Source organism: Pterocles gutturalis, unplaced genomic scaffold (assembly GCF_000699245.1).
Source record: "Pterocles gutturalis isolate BGI_N339 unplaced genomic scaffold, ASM69924v1 scaffold19590, whole genome shotgun sequence".
NCBI classification, from domain to species: domain Eukaryota; kingdom Metazoa; phylum Chordata; class Aves; order Pterocliformes; family Pteroclidae; genus Pterocles; species Pterocles gutturalis.
This window is the reverse complement of record NW_010141274.1, coordinates 8369-27132: the sequence shown is the minus strand read 5'-3', so window position 1 is coordinate 27132 and position 18764 is coordinate 8369. Positions and strand designations below refer to the sequence as shown.

Here is an 18764-nt window from a genome sequence, read left to right as displayed (position 1 = left end):
AGAGGGGGGGGGGGGAAAAAAAAAAAAAAAAAAAGGCAAAGAAAGAAAAATAAATGGAAACTGCAGGACTTCCCATCCGAGGTGCAGAAAAGGAGGAGCATGCAGTGACTCACGAGATATACAAACCACAGAACGTTAATACAGGAGAGAACACAGTTTTCCAACCTGGGCTTCAGCACGGATAGTTTCAAAGAGAAGTTTTTCCTGGGATTGCATGGAAATCAAACACACATAGGAGTGAGGAGAAAGGCGGCTTCCCCGAGACCCCCGCGAGATCTACCAGAGCTCGGGCAGGGCTTGGGAAACGGTGGCCGAATACCAAGCGGGATGGGGAAGGAGAGGCTGGAGCATCTCCAGTCAACAGCATCTGGTGAGAAGAGCCATTCCATCAATGCGGGGACAAACCTGGCAAAAACCTGCTCGTTGGCAGCTATGGTAAGGACAGGAGACGGAGTTAATGGTGCGGCCGTGTCCAGGAAGCCTGTAAGAGGTGGCCCGTAGGAGTGTGGCTGGCGCGGTTAGCTGTGAGGAGGTCAAACACGCTTTCCCCGCAGCCACAAGCGCTCACAGAAGGTACTCTGTGCAGCGGGGGGGTCCCTTCCTCTGGCACTGATGGCAGGAGGAGACGCGAGTGTTACTAACGCGCACGGGGAAGGAGCTGCGGCAGCTCTCTGGAAGACTAAAAGAGGAGGGAAGACGATTCGCTGGCTGGAATTTAAAATCTATCCGAGCCAAACAACTTCTAAATTGAACCCTGGGCTCGTGCTGCCGTGACCCGCGGAGAGGATGGGCAGCTCGTGCTGAACAGTAGCCAGAGGAAAGGGGAAACCCAGCACAACTGAATCCAAGTGGTTTCACAATACCTGGTGGGAATCCAGAGGAGCCTTGATATAGGAACAGTATTTCATATTCCTACGCACAAATTAAAGCCACATTTTCAACCCTCTTTGAAACCTGCACGCGGAAGAGTTAACTCAGCACATCAGCATCCCCACAAAGCGGATCCAAACTAAGCCCAGAGAGAGGGACGTGAGAAAGAGCCGCAGCTTCCAGGAACGGACAGGCTCAGAGAGAGGAAAGAAAGGGGAAAAGGGAAGAGTTACTCCTGCATAGCAAACCAGACAATGGCACAGGCTGCTGACCTCCCCCTTTACCTTGTTACATCGGGAGCAGTGGTGGGGCGAACGTGCTTCATGATGGTCTGGATCCAGTTGCGGCGAATGCCCGACGTCATGGCGGAGAGGGTGAACTCCCCTTCCTTCGTCTAAGGAGAGAGGAGGACCGGCTCAGAGTGGCTGATTGCACCCATCTGCACCTTCCTGCTCCCCCCAACGCCACCCAGCCCCGAGGAACCGCTCGCCGGCTGCGTGACCCAGCCCATCCATCCCCTGCACGCTCACAGTGGGAACTAGCTGTGAACCCAAAACCGAGACAAAACTTCCCCTTTCCCTCTCCATCTTTTGCGAAACAAAAAACTGTCTCTCAAGCCCAACGCCATCACTCTCGGGAGCACTGTGGCTGATGCAGCGTGGCCTCTCTTAGGTGTCTGGGGAGATGTTTCCCGGACGAGCATCCCCATTCCCAAGCAGCTCACAGTGTGAGCAGGCACACCAACCATCCCGCAGCCAGGTTCTTCCTCCTCCCCATGTTTTCCTTACGTGGATCTGGAAGCCGTAGTTTCGCTGAACTGGGTACTCAGTAACATCGTAGCACGTGGATAAATCGATTTCTCCATCCAAGTCAGCAGCCTGGAGAGGGAAGAGGGAAAATAAGCCGTCATTCTTTGCAACCCCAAAGCGCGGTGGGCTCACGGGGAGGCACGCAGCAGGTTCTTGAGAAGCACAAAGCCCTGAAGAGCGATGCTCCAGGACCTCGGCACCTGGGAAGACAACCCGCCCAGGGTCAGTTTGGGAGCACCTGGGGCTCCCCTGGGTGCAGAATGATGGGCTGAACACTGACGGGGATGACACTTACCTCCTCTGCCACCGAATCCCGGTAGTATCTCAGGCTCTGGTCGGTCAGCACAAACCAGTGCTTCTTCCACTAGGAAACAACCAAGACAGGGCAGTTACAATCCTGCTCCCTCCCTGCTAGCAGAGCCCGGGCAACTCATCACATGTCACCCGGCAGTGACACGACACAGGGAGGCAGCTCGCAGCCTCTCCCCTCCCAACGCCACACCCGGCTCTGCGAAGAAGCCCTCTGGAGGGAAGGGGAGACGTGAACAGGAGCAGGGCAAGGGACACCAGGATGGCTGGCACCACCAGGACCCAGATCTCCCCAGTGCTGATGCACCGGCAGAACGCTGGACCCAAAGCCGCACCAACCCTGCGTGTGATGGTGAAACACTGCGAGAGCCACGGGGGCCATCGGAGCCTTCCCGTTAGCTCAGAGACGATGGAGCAAGCGCAGCTTTTAGTGGCTGCACATAAAGCCTCAGAGGGAGCTTTTTTTTTTAAAAAAAAAAAGCAGTAAAACATTCATGTTTTATCTGCAGTCTCTAAAAATGGAGTTGGAGCTTGTTCCTAGCCCTTGTTCTATACAAATATGCCTTCTGCACGCTCCCAGCGAGACACAAGCCTATCCAAGGCAGCTTTCAGGTAATAAAGCACTCGCTCCAGCAGCTGATTCCCTCTCGGGCTACCTACAGACATGCCCTCAGCCCCAGGGCTCAACGCCCCGGTGGGTACCGGCAGCAGAGCCCACGCTACAGCGCTCACAGCTGCGGGGGAGTCGCCCTCGTTTTCCCTCAAGAGGATGAGCGGGATGGAAGGAAATCCAGGGAAGGGGCATTTGCAAACAGCCACCGGCACCCACGTCTCATGGGCACCAGTGCCCGTCTCTGAGGCTCCGACGAGCAGCACGTCCCGCATCCCTCTGGGAATGGACAGGAGCAGCAGCGGCTGCTTGCCTCCCTGCCAGCTCAGAGGTGTTCATTTATTTCTTGGCCTTGCCATTTCCCTGGCACTCAGGAGACTTTATCTGAGCCTCATTACTGATGCCAAACAGGTTGCTGGGTCGCAAGGGAGATGAGACTAACAGAAAACAGGAGCACGAAACCAGTGCTGCTGTCCCAGCTCCCCAGAAACCCACGACACGATACCCAGCTGTGGGGCTTTGAAACCTCCCCAGGACAGAATATCACCTATTCCTGCTCCAAGACAAACCCCATCTGCACAGGGCTGGCCCACAACCACTGCAGCCTGGCTCCCGAGCTGTCCCGATTCCCTCCTGCTGCTCTGCCCAGGTGCCCACAGCTGGTTTCTCCCCCCGGAGCACAGCCCAATACTGATCTACCCTGCAAGGACATCGGGGCTTCACCGGCGCCCAGAGCAGCCCCTGCACAGCCGGGACGTTGGAGCGGGTGTCAGCTGCCAGAAACCGGGACCGGCCACTGCAACGAAGACCGAGGTGAGGGGATGAGCTTCCCCTGGACTCACCTGCCCGTCCTCATACTGCTTTGTCAACCAGCCCTTCTTGAAATTCAGCAGGTCAGGCTGCAAGAAAGGAGAGAGGGGATCAGAGGGGAGGGTGGGAGCATCCGCGCTCAGCAGACAACAACAGCGGCTTGATAAAACACAGCGCAGCAATAAAAGAGACCAGCAACACTTAAACTGGATCATTATACCGCACAGAGCTAAATGTTTGCTCCCAGGCGGAACAGAGACCCGCCGGATGGTTTATTCAGGCTGTCCCCTTCCTAACATTTCTCTTGTGATTTCCTATCGCTGCACAAGCTTTACAGGGGAAAGAGAAGCAAGGAATTAGCAAGACTGCAGGCAGTTTTGTGCCTCTATTATATTACGAAAGAAAATCGCTGCTGTTCATGCAAGGCTGCAGGGTTCAAAACAAAGCTGAGCTCCCAAGGCTGGAAATACAGGGAATCCCAGCACTGCACTGCCCAAACGACACCTGCTCTTTCCTCCAAAGCGGGCGTATGGGGACAGTGAAGCTCTGAGAAAAGCACCCAGGACAGCGTGGGATAACTCCTGCCAGCCCTTCCTCCCTGCCCTGCCCGCGCACGGGGAAGGATGTGGTGGAAACGCTTTCGCTCCCTCGAGGCTGAGCAGGTCCAGCTGCAGAACGCGCTCGTCCACGTGCTGCAGAGTGGAGGGGGAAAGGAGAGCTGTGTGCGAGATGCAGCTGTAGTGTCCGAAACGGGCTATAGCAAGGGGAGCAATGGAAAAACGGGGACTGGAAGCCTATTTAACCAAAACTATGCTATGAGGTGGCATGTCCCACATTTGTCGGCTCCCACGGCGGCAGGAACCCAGCCAGCCCTGCTCCACAAAAACACGGAGGAAAGTAAATGTCACCTTGTCCTTCCCAAATCCCTACGGAATCAGAGGAGGGCGCAGACAGACGCCCTGGGGTCTGCGCATGTGGCTGCGGGTGACAAACCTGCTGAGCCCCAGCAGGACCTGCTGACAAGGTAGCGATAAGCCACAAACTAACTAGAGAGAGAATTGCATTTGCAATGACTACAGCCATCTCTGAACTAGGGTACCAGAGCCGGGCATCCTAATCCCAGGCCTAATTTGCCCTGTGAGAGCGATATCACCATCCGCCTGCTGCTTCTCTGCCCAGGTGCAGGTGCGATGGTGCTCGCAGGGTCCTGTTAAAGCCTTTTCTACAGGAGAGCAACAAGCAAAGAATCTACATTTTGGATCACAAATAACCAGCTCCCAACCATGGGCTTTGCAGAAAAGGAAAACAGAAGGTCTGCAAGAGTTCCAGTTTTCACAGGCGTGTTATTTACCAGCTGGGAAGAAGCACAGGGCAAGAACCTTCTGCAAAAGCAGAGAAATCTCTCCGTAGCAGCGTTTGTATTACTGTGCTACACCTCTCAGTTTCGCCCAAACTGAAGCAAAGCTGTAGAAGCAGCCAGAGAGGAAAGATGCTGCTACGCAATACACGCACAGGTTTCAGACTGGGCTGCAGCGAGACGCTAGGGCAGCACCCAGAGCGGGAAGGTTTCTCCTGCAGGTCCCTCTCCCCCATGGAAACCCCTCTGCTTTCCGCCGAGCGCTCGGGCAGAGAGCGTGGGCTTTGCCTGGAGCTGCAAAGCCACTGAAGCACGAAAAGTTTGGGATCAGTTGCCACTGAAGGGTGTCGACAGTAGAGACCAGACCAGACGGAGCGTTTGATGGAGGAGACACCCCCGCAGCGTGAGCCACAGCTCTGCTGTAACCCACCGAGCCCAACAAGGGATGAGCTCTCCCTCGGCTTTTATCCTGACGGATAACCGATCGGATCTGACCCAGCGAGCCCGATGGGCAGGGGAGGGTCTTGCAATCCCAGTTGCAAGCCAGCAAGCGCACAGGTTTTTCTTATGTTGCTACTTTTATAGGAGTGGCAAAATCAAGGTGTATTTAATGCACAGAAGAGGTTTTCTTCCCGCTGACTGCATGATTTTCCTGCCTTCAGCAGACGATGTACATCGCCACTTAATGTGCACTTCTTGCACCTTTTTATTACCACCAAGAATTTAAAAATCAGTCTTGTGGCTGTACAAGTCTACATGAAAAGCTACTACAGAAATGCCAAGCTACTGCATTTTTCTGGGAAGTCCTTCAACAGAAGCTGTCCGTCCACGAAAAATGCAGCTTGTATTTACAGTGGCTCTGTAACCTTTTCGAGAGATTAGCAAGTGTATTTATTTTGTTCCTACAGGAGGGTGGTGAGTGAGAGGAGAACATTTCGTGTTCGTTCTGTACTGTTTGCCTCCAGGTCTGGCAAGCATTTGAAATATGCAAAGGGAGGACAGCTCGGGAGGGTGGGTTCAGCCCTTCCTCGCAGCCTTCATCTCGCTCACACCACTTGCAACTGCATAAACACCAGGGGAGAGGCACTAGGAAACTAAGCCGTGTGTTAGCTCTCCTTAACACGCCAAGCGTGGAGCCAAGTCACTGAAACTGCCGAATCCAAGCGTAACCGATGTCCTGCGTGCTGGCTATGGGGAAAGCAGCGGACAGCCCAGTTTTCACTGGTCCTGCTTGGGAAGAGCCTCTTCATCCTCCCCCAAGGCAGAGGACGCGGCCCCGGTGGCTCACCGTCATAGAGGACTCTGTGGACCTTCTGTCCAGTGACTTTGCCCGGCGATGCGGGGACAGAGGAGACGTGGACACGTCCAGGATGGAGCCCACAGCGGCACCTTCGCAAGTGAAGTCCTGTGGAAACAGCGTTAGCCCAGATCAGCTCAGGAACTGGGACAGCCAGTCCCACTCTCATGGCTCACGGCACAAAAATCCACATATTTAAGGGGCATCTCAGGCTCAGAACAAATGGCATTTCATTGGCAATATTTTTTTTTTTTTTTGTCCTCTTGGGCATTAATTTGTTCCAAATATCTGGGACTCTCCAGACTGCCTGTTTCTTGTTATTTTAGCCCATCCTGATGTCTCCTGCCATGCCAGATCAGAGGTTTCCCTCTTTTTATTTTGGAGGAAGGAGAAAAGAGCCTCATTTTCCACTCTGACCTGCAGCTGGGCCAAGGGAGCAGAGCACCAAGCAGAAAACCTGCACAGACTGAGCACACGCAGTGGTCTGGCTCCTGCGTGAGCTTGCCTGTGACTCCAGATCCCCTGCTCCATCCTGGGACAAACCCCAGAGCTAAACCCTACAGCTGAACTATCTATCCTGGGCTGCCAGATCCCAGGTGCCATCCTCTGAACCTCACCACGAGATCTCGGCCGAGCAGCTTACCCGTTTCCGTGGGAAAACCCTCTTCTCGCTCCTGCCCTGCCGCGTCTCGCTGGAAAGGGCAGCGCCGGCCGACACGTTCGTTTCCATGTGCTCCGCGTTCTCAATATCTAATGCCTCAAATTTTTCAATTACCTGGGATCGCCTGGAAAACAGAGAAAAAAGGGAAAACCAGAGCCGGTTTAAACACGGGAACAGCAACTGCGCTGAGCTCTACAATCCCACAAATTCAAGGCTGCAGAATTGCTTGACTCATGTTCATTCAGACCCGGCTTTTGGTCCCTGTTTCTCCTCTGCGAGCTCCAGCGTGCACAAATCCAGGGCAAAACACCCCCACCTGCCACTGCAGCCAAAGTGGGGAAAAACCTCACACTATTCAGCTCCACAATTAGCATCTTCTTAAATATCTAGAAAACCCTTGCAAAACCAGCAATAATTTTTTTGCTTGTAAATTTTACAACCCTTTGAGAAGTGGGGATTATTGAGCAGCTTTGGTTTAAGCTTTGTCTTTACTCTCTAGCACTGCGGCTATCAATGGCCCTCCAGGAGCACAGACACATCAAACCAAGCTGGGGTGCAAAGGTAATAGGGACCTACGGGTCACCCTGTATGTTCACTGCAAGAGACACCCTGTAAAAACTCAGCTCCACACCGGTACCATCCGCAAGATTGTACGGGGTGAGGAGCATCCGCAGGTGCCTCCAGACAACGGGTCTGGCTTGCGGGGTGCTCCACCCAAAGAGGCATCAGGAGGTGAGGAGCACCCTGCACCGGCACAGCATCCCCTGCAAAACCCCGGGGCTCTGCCCTCCTCTCAAACTGGTCTGCAAACCCGGGATGGGCAGCAGGGAGCACAGCTGGTGCTGTCGGACACGGCTGCGGTGGCCCATCGCACTGGGGCACATGTGCCTCCGAGGACGGAGGAGAATTATGAAGAAACGTGGATGGAGCAGGAGCCAGCCCCGGATCAAACCCCCATGGGATGCTCCTAAGAATGAGCAAACAGGGCTCTGCAGGTGGAATTAAAAAGCGCTGTTTCAGCATGGAAAGCTGCTCGCTGACCCACAGGAGAGGAAATACTGGAATTTTCGAAGGACGTGCGGGTGTCTAGGTCTGCATGCGTGGGGGTCTGGGGAAGTACCAACCTCAGGTCTTTAACCACAACCTGGGAACGTGAAGCGATGCCCCACCACTAACACACACGCCAGCTGAGCTCCAAGCTGTCAGGTTTAAAGCTCCATTTCAAACCTCCCCAAAAAGCTCAGCCTGGGTGGGTTCTTCACACAAAATCTGGACCCACACGTGTGGGATCTAAACTTGGGGCTGCTTGCTCTGTGTGAGCCTCTAACGTGCGTGAAAATCACACGGCAACCACAGGAGGGGAAACAGGTTATCCAGAAAACCATTTTCACCACTTCTCACAAAAAAGAACAGCAGGTTAAGGACTCAAATACCATGAGTTGTTCAGTTTTCAACCAACATTTGCACCAAATTCCATCAATGAGACCAACACTCTGAGCACGTCACATCCCGCGGCAGGCTGGGGATCCCCACTGCTGCTCAGCGCCAGCTGCCGCAACCAGCGAGGAAGGGACACAATCGTGTGGGGAAGACTTTGCTTTGTAAATCCAAGGGTTTCTGATGTTTTTACGGGATGTCTGTTCAGCCCCTGCGGCCTCCCAGTTTGCAGACTGGGAGCTGGCAGATGCCGGGCTCGCACAGAGCTCCCAGCCCCCCGGGATGTTCTGCTCATGAGATGTCCATTCACATAAACCAGCCTGTGGAGCATAAATCCATCTCCTCCGTTCACCAACAGACAGGGAAATGTTTTGGAGTCACAATTTTTTAACCCTTTTTACACTGGCCCAGCCTTCTCTGACTCTCAGTTTAGGAGGGAGGAAGAGGTCCATGAATGAACATTGTCTGTGCCCTGTTAGGAAGGGAAAACATTGTCTATGCCTGAAGGAAAAACAAATCAGGAGAAAAAAACCCAAAAAAACAAGGCAACCAAAAAAACATAAAACAAAATCAAAAGGAGGTTGATTTCTCATGAAAGGGGCTGCACCACCAGGTTGTTCTACGGCTTGAGATTGAGATGAGATGGTAGCGAAGCAGGCGAAGTAAAGGCGGACACGTCACACAGCAACACAGCAGGAGAAGGTGGAGAGCAACAAGACCTGGAAGAAAACAAGGCTGGAAAATGAATGAACAGAAGAGGAAATTATATCTCTGCATCTACATACAAAACAAAATCAAAATCATCCCAGTAATTCGTCATTGAAAAAACAGGGAGGAGAAAAATAAATCACTGCAACCAAATCACAGCCCCAAGGGTTAATATCATCCAGATTACAGGAAAGAATTGGGATTTTTTTCCCCATTAGCTCGACATTTCAGACAGGTTACTGCTAGAGATCCTGGGGGGCCGGGGAGGGGAGGGGAAGGGCTCTCCTCCCCTCCCCGCCACGCCACGCGGAGGAGAGAGCTGCTCCCTCCGGCCAGCAAGGCTGCGGACGGGTACGAAGAAGCGTTTGAAAGGCTGCGGTGCCACTTAGTGCTTTCTCAACTAACAAAGCTCGTCCCAAGGAGTTCCTCGGCCATGCAGGCTGTTAATGTTTTCCAGGCCACTAAATTCGAGCTGCAGATCTCTGCTGTTAGGTGGAGGGGTGTGTGCAGTGGGAAGGAAAGCTGTAAAAACCAGCACGATCTATCGTTCAAGTGATTTTTCTATGATTGGAAGAAAGGGCTTGTTTTTATTGGATTCATTCGTTATTTAGCAGCAAGAAAGACAGGGAGTGTCAGGAGAAGGAAGAGGAATTTCCCAAAAAGGTCCACAAAAATGAAGAGGATAGTTTTACAAGGAAAAAAAATAAAAGAACTATATTTTGGAGAGCAGGCACTCCTCTCTACAGGGAGCAGCAGCATTCAGAGCAGAGCCTTACATCTCAAGGAGCTCCAGAAAAGGGAGAAAGAAAAGTCTTTTAAGCCATGTCAGGCAGCTCTGCTATTTATGGAGGCTAGAAATACCCCTCTGCCCCCCGACCATGCTCCTACAGCAGGTCCAGCAGACGCCACAGCAGACTCCTGCCAGCGTGAGCAGAACCTGGGGTCAACCAGGAAAGCTGCAGTTTTAGAGGCTGCATCCCTGAAGTGTGCAAGAAGTTTGCCAACCAGAAATCCCAGTGCTCCCCTGGGAGCTGGAAGAGGTGGGAACCCTGCAGCTGCACACCCAGGGGAAGGGGCTCCAGGTCTCTGCACCCCAGGACTCCCCACCCGATGGTGGTGCCCTTCCCAACGCTCCTTAAACCTTCCTGAGATGTGCCAGGATTTATCCCCGCAGCCGCTGCATATGGGGACCGATGCCCGAGGACATCCCTGCAGCTCTCTTCTGCTGGGATTCTGGGTGCAAAACAGGCTTCATGATTTATCCGTGGGGTTTCCAAAGAGCTGCCCCTGCTCCTTCACCCCAGGGATGGGGCTGAGATGGGAGACCAGAGGCGCAGCTCAACCTCTCCGGACACACGGACCCTCTCCCCAAGCCTGGCCAGACACCCCTGCGCGGTGCCGGCAGCGGGAACTCGTGCCAGCAGAGGGAACTCGCACTCTGCCAAACCCTGGAGATCATCTCCCGTTTTCTGATCCATGTTTCTGAGCAGCTGCGAGCTCAGACGGCTGCACGGGGCATGGAGTCAGCGTCAGGTATAAATGGTTAATATGGAAAATTTCCAGCACTGTCCTGGACTAAGTCACGTAAGATCTCTTACTATAAGGAAACAGGACAAGAAGCCTGAAAAACAACTTTATCTGGAGCTAAGCCTGCAGGTGTGCCACTCAGGATGCAGCACTGGGTACCTACAATAATTCTTTTCCATCCATAGCTCTGACACTCGCAATGACTTGCAGTGGGTGAACAACAAAAAAAAAAAAAGGGGAGGAAGAGTCAAAAATACCAACAGAATCAGAACAATTTCATTTGGCTGCATCCAGAGATGAAGGGCAGATCTGAACGATGTCTGGCTGGCACCTATGGGGTTGGCATGTGGGCAAGCAAATTCAGGCAAGCGTTCCTGGATGTGTTAGTGGGTTATTGGAAAGGATTATTAGAAATGGTGTTAAACCCGGCGGAAAAAGCTGACCCCACAGCATGGAAGGGAGTTATTATATTTGCTCAAACTCCAACAGCACAGCCTGAGCTCGGAGGAGAAAAAATGAGAGGGGTATGTGGACTAGGTAAACTCAAAAAGCAGCCAAGCCAAGCTGAGCAGGGTGCTGGTGAATGGTAAATCCCTGGTGCGATGCTGGACTGTCCCTCTGTGCCCTGTCAAGTCCACCCAAGCGCTCCACCACGGGTGCCCGAGCTCCAGGACACAGCCTCTCCACCCACACCACCTGCAGGGGCCAATTCCCAGGTTACTGGAGAAAACAAACCAGCACCGCGGGCTGCGATCCCCGGCCAAAGCCTCTGGCAGGTGGGGACCCCTCGCCCTGCTCTCTGCCATCACCCCCCTCCCAAACGCGGGACCAGGCTCAGCCCCATGGGCAGCAAGACCCCAGTGCAGCGCCCGGTCCTCTCCCTGCACCCATCCTGCTTGGATAAAGGTCCTGGGCTGACACAGGGGAAATTTTGCCAATACTGATAAAGCAAAAAAAAAAACCTGTTAACAGCCCCAGGAGCCCAGCTGGGGTGGGAAAACCAGACTCTCCCTGGGAAAAGGCACCCAACAGCAGGCAGCGAGTGGGGCTGACGTGAAGAAAGGACAGTCTCTGGCAGCAGTGTCCTCTCCCAGGCCCCGTTATCTGCCTGTACATCTGGCTCCTCCCCATCCTTGGCTGGCATATCCCAGCTCCGTGCTGGATCCCAGTGCTGCACGATACCCCCAGGGCTGGAGCAAGGGACTGGGGACACTGGAGGAACAGCTGAGCCAACACGCTGCCCCAGCTCAGCCTGCAAACCAGCAGCCTTTCTTCAGCCCTGTCCCCAGCCAGGGTGGCCCAATGTGGCATCCTTCTCCTCCATCCCAGGGAAGACCCAGTTCCCAAGGCACAGAAAGCCAAACCCCTGCTCTTCTCCTTTATTCCCAGTCCAGACCTTGCTGCGCACGCTGCCAGGGCTGGGCTGGGTTTGGGATCCTCCTGCCAACCGGCAGCACCAGTAAAAAGTTGCACCATCCTTCCAAGACCCGCTCCCAGCTTTCAGAAGCCAGGTTGGAAAACAGTCCTTTAGGGGCTGGGAAGAAACGGAGGAGAAGCGCTTGCTGAAACCGTGCGAGAGAGAACATGCCCGGAGGAAAACCAGGGCAAGAAAATCAGACTGGCAGGCGGCCCTCTCGCCCGGGGCTCGTCTCCCAGTTTGCTCTGCTGCCCTCGCCGCACAAATGCGTCTCTCCCAGGGCAAGTCGAGCCCACCCTTCGCCTCGCCCGGAGAGCAGGGTGCAGGCGTGCGTGCGGATGCCCTCCCCGTCCTCCTCGGCACTAAGCTGTTCTGCAGCCCCGCTGTGCCCAGCCTCAGCACGGCACCCGCCTCTCCTCTCCCGGATTAATGCCGTGACATTTTGAAACCTCTCTCAGCTCATTAGGCGGTTGCGTAACGCGCCCGGCGCTAACACCATTTAGAGAACTAACCTAATTAATGGTGCCAGCTGCCAGCGTGTGCCGCGCCGGGGAGGGGACAGGGAGGGTGGGCTTGCTGTCCCCAAAGCAGCCAGGCAGGGTGACACTGCCCGCTGGCACTATTAAGGACATCCCACCATCTGGTCGGTGTGGACGTGCATCCTTAAACCCAGGAGCACTGTAACACGAAGGAGCTTCACCCAGCAAACACCGCCTGCGCCGTCCAGGGCTGCGGCGGGGACGCAGCCTCGCTGCCGTGGCAAGCATGCAAGGAGGAGGTTAGCCACCCATCCCTTACCTTCTCTCATTGCCAAAGAGCCGGGCCACTTCTTCTCTCCCAGGGCTACGGGCCCGGGTTCTCCGTTCTAGCCGTTTCCTCTCCACCTGGAAGGCCTCACGATTACTGATCCTAATGGCCTTGGGAACGTCGGCCAGGGTGGTGTACTGCCGGCTGGCTTTAAAAGAAAGGGGACGCCCCGATTTTTCAGCTCCCCTTCCTACATCTCTGTTGCTGGAGTCCTTGTGCATGGGGCAACTGCTCTTCGAGTCCAAGGAGTTCAGAGAGAAGCTGTGAATCATTCGGTCGCCTGATCGGGTACCTGGGGAAGGAAAGGGCTGGGCATGCTCCTGCGAGGGCGATTTGGGATAACTGTACCTGTTGTTCGGGGTGCTGGGGCTGGGTGGGCGCGGCGGGTCAGCTGCTGCTCTTCCAGCTTCGAGTCTTGCTTGGTCTTCTCCAAGGAAAAGTACCCGCTCTCAACACGCGTCTTCCGCCCACAGTCTATCCGGTCCCCGTTCATGGAGTTCTCATCTAAGGGAAACAGAAGTCACTGCAGTTGGTTTCAAGTCCAAGTTCTGATTTTAACAAGAAACACCCCGATTCCACCCAGGACAGGGGCAGAGATGAGAGCAGAGATGATGCAGACCCCAGTCCCACGCCGTGCCACCTCTCACACCCTTGGCTTTTCCACCCTCACCACCCTTCCTGCCCATGGAGATGGTGGGATGGTCTGCAGGGAGCTGGGGATGCTGATCCAACCCTTGGGTCGGGTTTGCAGGGATGAAAGACCAAACCCTTCACACCTAGAAATGAACGGCTGCAGTTACCGCTCCGCACCATTTCCATCCCTGTCCTTCCCAGCCCGACATCGACCACAGCTCTGCAGGTGCCAGGTGACAGGACACCTTCCTCCCAGCAGCGGGGAGCAGGCGGAAAGCGTCCCCCATCCGAGCGGGCAGATAAAGGAAACGGTCGCAGTGCATGGGACCTGTCCCCAGCCCCGGCAGGAAGAGTCCCCAGCCCTCATTGTTCCAGGCAGAACAATGCCGCGGCCCCAGCGCTTTCCAGGGACTCATCAGGGAGATGAAATGTAAACAGGGCTGGAGGAAGCAGAGCTCAGGGCTTGGCAGCCCCGACAGCAGGGCTGAGCACAGGGCAGTCCCACACCCTCCGTGTGCCCCATGTGGGGACACTAAGGGGCTCAAAAACACCTTTTCCTCCTTGTTTTTCCCCCTACGAGGCCAGGCAGCCCTGTCTCCCTGCCGGGGCAGGACTGGGTCCCATGCTGTGTGGTTTTCTAGCACGTTGTGCAGATTTTTTCCTTCCTGAACTCCACCCCATAAGGTCTCACTTGGGTCCCTGTGCGACGCAGCAGGGATGAAGGCTCCATCCCCCCTCCTCGCTGGGATGCTCCAGGAACCTACGGAAAACTTTCCCCTGTATGGTGTTTTTTCCTGGCTCAGCTGCCCAAACCATGTCACCACAATGTCACATCAGTGCCGGCACCCCCGTCCCTCACCTTCCTTGCTGTCCAGCACGGGATCCTTCAGGGAGCTGGCAGCCCCCGCCTGGCCTTGCACTGGGCTCGGTGCCGGGCTGATGCCGCTGCCCCCGTCCGCTTGGTCTTTGCCCCTCAGTTCCTCCTGCCAAAGCGTGGACTTGGTGGCAGGGACCTTCTCCGCGCTGGGGATGTTGCTGCTGGTCACGGCCATCTTAGCAGGACCAGGCTCCTAAAGAGAACGGGGGAGACAGCGGGGTTAGAGGAGTTCGTCCCCGCTCTGCACGCAGGGTCCCCATCGGGCTGTCCCCAGAGATGTGTTTCAATGGGACAGGGACAGGGCAGCTCAGCCATGTGCCACCGCAGCATTCCCAAGGGGACAAGCTCACAGGTGGAAACCCTGCCCCAGGGCAGCGTGGTGGGGTTGCACGTCAGGACATCTTTGGCCAAAGGGACCATCTTGCAGCGAGAGAGGAAACGACCCTCGCTGTCCCTCCCCAGGGAGGGCTCCTGAAACTGGCTGCACCTCCCCACGCATCCAGCTGGGAAAAGATCCAGAGCAAAGGCAAGCTGACAAACGAAGGAGACCCGCAGAGAAACGGGTCTGTCGGGTCCTGACTCACGGGGAACCTGCAAACGCTCTCATCACCTCCACCAAAACCCAGTTTGGGCTGACAGTGCATCCTCTGTAATTGATGCAAACAAACACACCATCCCTCATTTCCCTCTGCACGTCCCCAGTCCCTCTGCATGTCCCCAGTCCCTCTCCATGTCCCCAGTCCCTCTGTGGGCTGGCTCCCAGGCAGCCGCTGCCTTTCACTAACACAGACCAACCCCAGGCTTCTCTCCTGGGTCCCATCTGCTAGGACTGAATTGTCTCAGTGTTATAACTATCATGAAATTTAAAAAATGGAAAAAAAAAAAAAAAGAAAAGAAATCAAGCTAAAGGATACGGGATGGAGGAGAAAATTAATTCCCTGCCACCAGCAGTTGTGTTGTTTGTTTGCCACAGCTGGTTTGCTCCAGGCCACTGATAAAAAGGAATAAAACCCAACCGGTGCTGTACTCCTCCCGGGTGCTTCGGCTACCTAACAGGCGGCTTGTTTTAAAAAGGAAATACAACACTGCATTGAGGTTTATGCTATTTTAAAACAATACTCATCATCTTAAATACTTCTTTAGCTAATAAGAGGCTCTGGAGCCCATCAGAGGATCATCATTTTGGTGGCCGCAGCCCAGGTTCGGCGCACGCCCCAGAAGAGGCGGCAGCTCTCACAACTCGTTCAGGTTTTGGCTTTGTTCATTAGCAGATGCTTTGCTCTTGCTGGTTTAAGCTTCTGCGTTAACAGATTATTTTCCTTTAAGCCACCAATAAATCAATGACAATTAACTCCCCTCCAAAGTCTCCAGACTGAGGGAAGTTTCCTGGCTGCTTGTTCCCTGTCCACGGAGCAGGGGGAATCCAGGAGTGCCCGAGCCCACAGCCACAGGCTGGGGACAAAGAGCATCCCCCCTGTCCCCCCTCCCACGACAGCAGAGCCGCCGGTGGGTTTTAGCCCTGCACCTCCAAATCGGGGGATCTCCCGGGGAGCGGGTCCTGGCTCTGTACGCAGCCACAACAAGCAGCATACGACCTCAACTTGTTAAAAATCCCCTTGGAAATTTCATTCTAAAGGAATGCAGTGTTGGAGGTAAACACTCCAGGGTTCGCGGGCGTCCTGCTCGAGGGGATGCTGCCTGAGCAGCGCATCGGACATGATCTCTAAGGTCCCTTCCAACCTCAACCACTCCTTCATCCATTGATCCGAAAGCCCAAAGCTCATCGCCAGCTCAGATTATATATTTTGATATATTCCTTTCACACACCTCCGTATAATTATTTGTAGATACATCATTTAACTACACAGAGATAGGAGGTCCAAAAAGCGGTCTATAAGGCAAGCAGAGAAATTAACCCTTTGCCACTTAGAGGTACGAACAGCTCCAACAAGGAGCATGCACCAAAATCAGCAAAACCGGCCTCCGGTTGCGTGAAGTGTGTCTGGGCACGCTCTGCCTACCCCAGCCTGCCGCACCCCTGCAAAAACCTGTCCTGCAACAGAGGCCAGCACCTCAAATCCCACATTTCAGCCCCAAATCTTGCCTCGATTACAGGCGAAGGCAGCCCACACTCTCCCGGAGCATGGCAAAAGCTGCAAGAGCAACCTGCCCTTTTTCCCCCAAGACTGCAACCTGCTTGCAAAGCACAGGTGGAAACATCCCTAGAATTGCACCTAACAACCCCTGTCCAAAAAGCAGCTGCTGGAGCCAATTCCCAGCTTCGCCTGCATTGCTCCCACCCGTGTGTTTCTGCAGTGGGAAGATGCAAAATAATGGGGGGAGCTGAAAATGGTCCTGATGCCCTGTACTCGGCTGCAGCCGAGCTCTGCTACAGCACGGAGGAGAAACTACAGGGTAGTGAGAAAAAGCAAAAATATCCATTGGTTTAAAATTCTTTTTTTTTTTTAAATCACAACGGTGTCCATCTCTCCCTGAGCAGCTCTCAGACATGATCTGCTGCAGGATTAGTGGGCGGCCGTCTTTAGAAAGAAATCGGGCTTTCTCCGCCGGCACACGGAGAGTGAGCTGAACGGCAGCCAACTTCAGGAGAAGCCATTTCACAGAGGGGGATTCGGTGCTGATTTTCTCCCCAGCATCCTCTCTCTTTCCCCAGACCAGCTGCCTGTATCAGCACCATTTGGGAGACAAGAGGAAAGATGATACTCCTGCTTTTGCAGGTTGCTTGTGAGCACCAGACACAGCACAGCATCCACGCAGAGGTTGGTTTTGTAAAAGTGAATTTGAGTCTTTTTCTGGTGCCATGGACCTGGGAACAACGGGATGGAGAGGGTAGAAACAGGGGAGCAAGTGGGATGGGGCTTGAGGCAGACGACCCCAAGTCAAAGCAGGGAAAAGTGCCACCAGGCTCCATGTCACCCCATCCCCAAGCACCTGGGGAGCCCGTCTGCCCGCAGGGAGCCAGCATCCTTCCCGCAGCCGCTTCCCTTATTTGGTGCTCAGGAGCTCGGATTCTGTACGGTTTCCAAGAAGTTGCCATAGCAATGAAATGTAACCCAGAATGATGTTTTTCTGGCTCTGCGGCCCTTCTCCTCTCCACCCCGTCCTCCTCTTGAACCCAGCCTGGGTTTAGTGTTGTGCCAGAGATGGGGTGAGCATCCTTGCCCCACTGCACCAGCTCGCTGGGGTGCTCCACGCGGCAGCCCCCTCCCTGGGGCTTGAGGATGGACAACTCATCACTGTCAGCTCTTGGCCAAGGGAAGTGGAGGCATCTTCCCCAGAGCATCCCATGAGCCAGCACTCAAGGGGTTGTGACAACCCCAGCCCTTGGCAGGGGTGGCTCAGACATCCAGCTTGGTGGCAAAAGAAGACTACCATCCCTCCAGTGTTTTTTCCCATTGCCCAGAACATCTTTATCTGATGGAGAGGTGGAAACTTCATTCAAACAAACACCATACAGCACCCACCAGCAGCCCAGTTTGCACTGGGACCATCCTTGGAGACTTCATCAAAGCCGACCCAAATACTGGGGCTCAGGGGAGCCCCAATGCTGTTTCCAGTCCCCCAGTGCCGCACCCCAGCTCAGCCGGAGGAGCCCTCCCAGCCAGCCCCCCGCAGCGGTGGGACGCGCGCCCAGAGGTCAGGCAGCCTCGGGGATGCGGCTGTTCTCAGCCCCGGCGAGGGACGAGGGTGGCCTTGGGGTCACGTTCCCCATCTGTGGGATTCTCCCCCACTCCGGCCATGTGGGAGCTGAGCAGGAACGAGTGAGTCATGGCCGGCCCCGCTTTTTACCATTTATAGTCAAACTGAGCACGAAGCCACTGCCGGGTCCCTGGAGAGCCCGGCTCCGGCCCCCGGAGCTCCCAGCTTGGCCCTGGCCTTTAGTATTTTCCTTTCATTCCCATTATCTCTGGGGTCATCTCAAAGGGGATAACCAGAGCCCGACGGAATTTCATCCTGTTTCTGCTGAAATGGCCCGTGAAGGGCCAGCACCTCTTCCCGCTCCCCCACGGGGACCATGCGGCTTTGCGGCCGCTCCCGGGACAGCGCGAGCAGGGCTGGTGCCACAAGACACAGCTCAGGGGGCGAAACGTGGCCCCAAAACAGCCAGGAAAGCAGTGTGTCATGCTGGGAAGTGATGCCCAGGAATTAATTAATTCACGCCGTCCTGCTGCCCTGGCTCGACCGACCTCTCGCCCTCCACACACGAAGCATCGGAGGGTCCGCCTGGTTTTTGTGGATTTTCCCCGGGAACAGAGCAATGCTGAGAGAGAGACAAGGGACTGGGTGACAGCGTGTGTGTCCCCCGGGGTTACCTGGGGAGTTGGGGGCTCTACCTTCCTCTTCTTCTTCTGATTCTGCTTGTTCGTCCTCGGATAGACTATCAGCATCTCCAGCCATCTGCGGGCAGAGAAAGAGCAATCAGTGAGGTCTGTGCTGACGGGCACAGCGCAGGGACGGGCGCGATGCTCGCACTCCATCATGGGGAGGTAACGCAGCTTCCCGCAGGCTGCAGACCCCAAAGCTGTTCCACCGCCACAGATGGGCTCCAACCAGCCCATCCCACCTCCAGGATCCCATCTCTCCCATGGGAGACGCAGCCCCGGCCCACCGCCA

At 55.0% G+C, this 18764-nt stretch overlaps 1 protein-coding gene across 1 annotated transcript in view; it reads right to left on the bottom strand.

Annotated features, from left to right (window-relative positions):
* Positions 1-863: 863 nt before the first annotated feature.
* Positions 864-18764, bottom strand: part of LOC104469469 (myosin phosphatase Rho-interacting protein-like) — a gene marked incomplete at both ends in the record, with an annotated part of 20858 nt that continues 2957 nt past the window's right edge. Inside the window, 13 exon segments of the mRNA XM_010083976.1 lie at positions 864-898; positions 900-912; positions 1155-1264; positions 1659-1748; positions 1975-2043; positions 3441-3497; positions 6054-6170; positions 6706-6847; positions 12611-12880; positions 12968-13007; positions 13010-13123; positions 14112-14322; positions 18464-18548. Of these exon segments, the coding sequence (XP_010082278.1) occupies positions 864-898; positions 900-912; positions 1155-1264; positions 1659-1748; positions 1975-2043; positions 3441-3497; positions 6054-6170; positions 6706-6847; positions 12611-12880; positions 12968-13007; positions 13010-13123; positions 14112-14322; positions 18464-18548 (1353 nt within the window).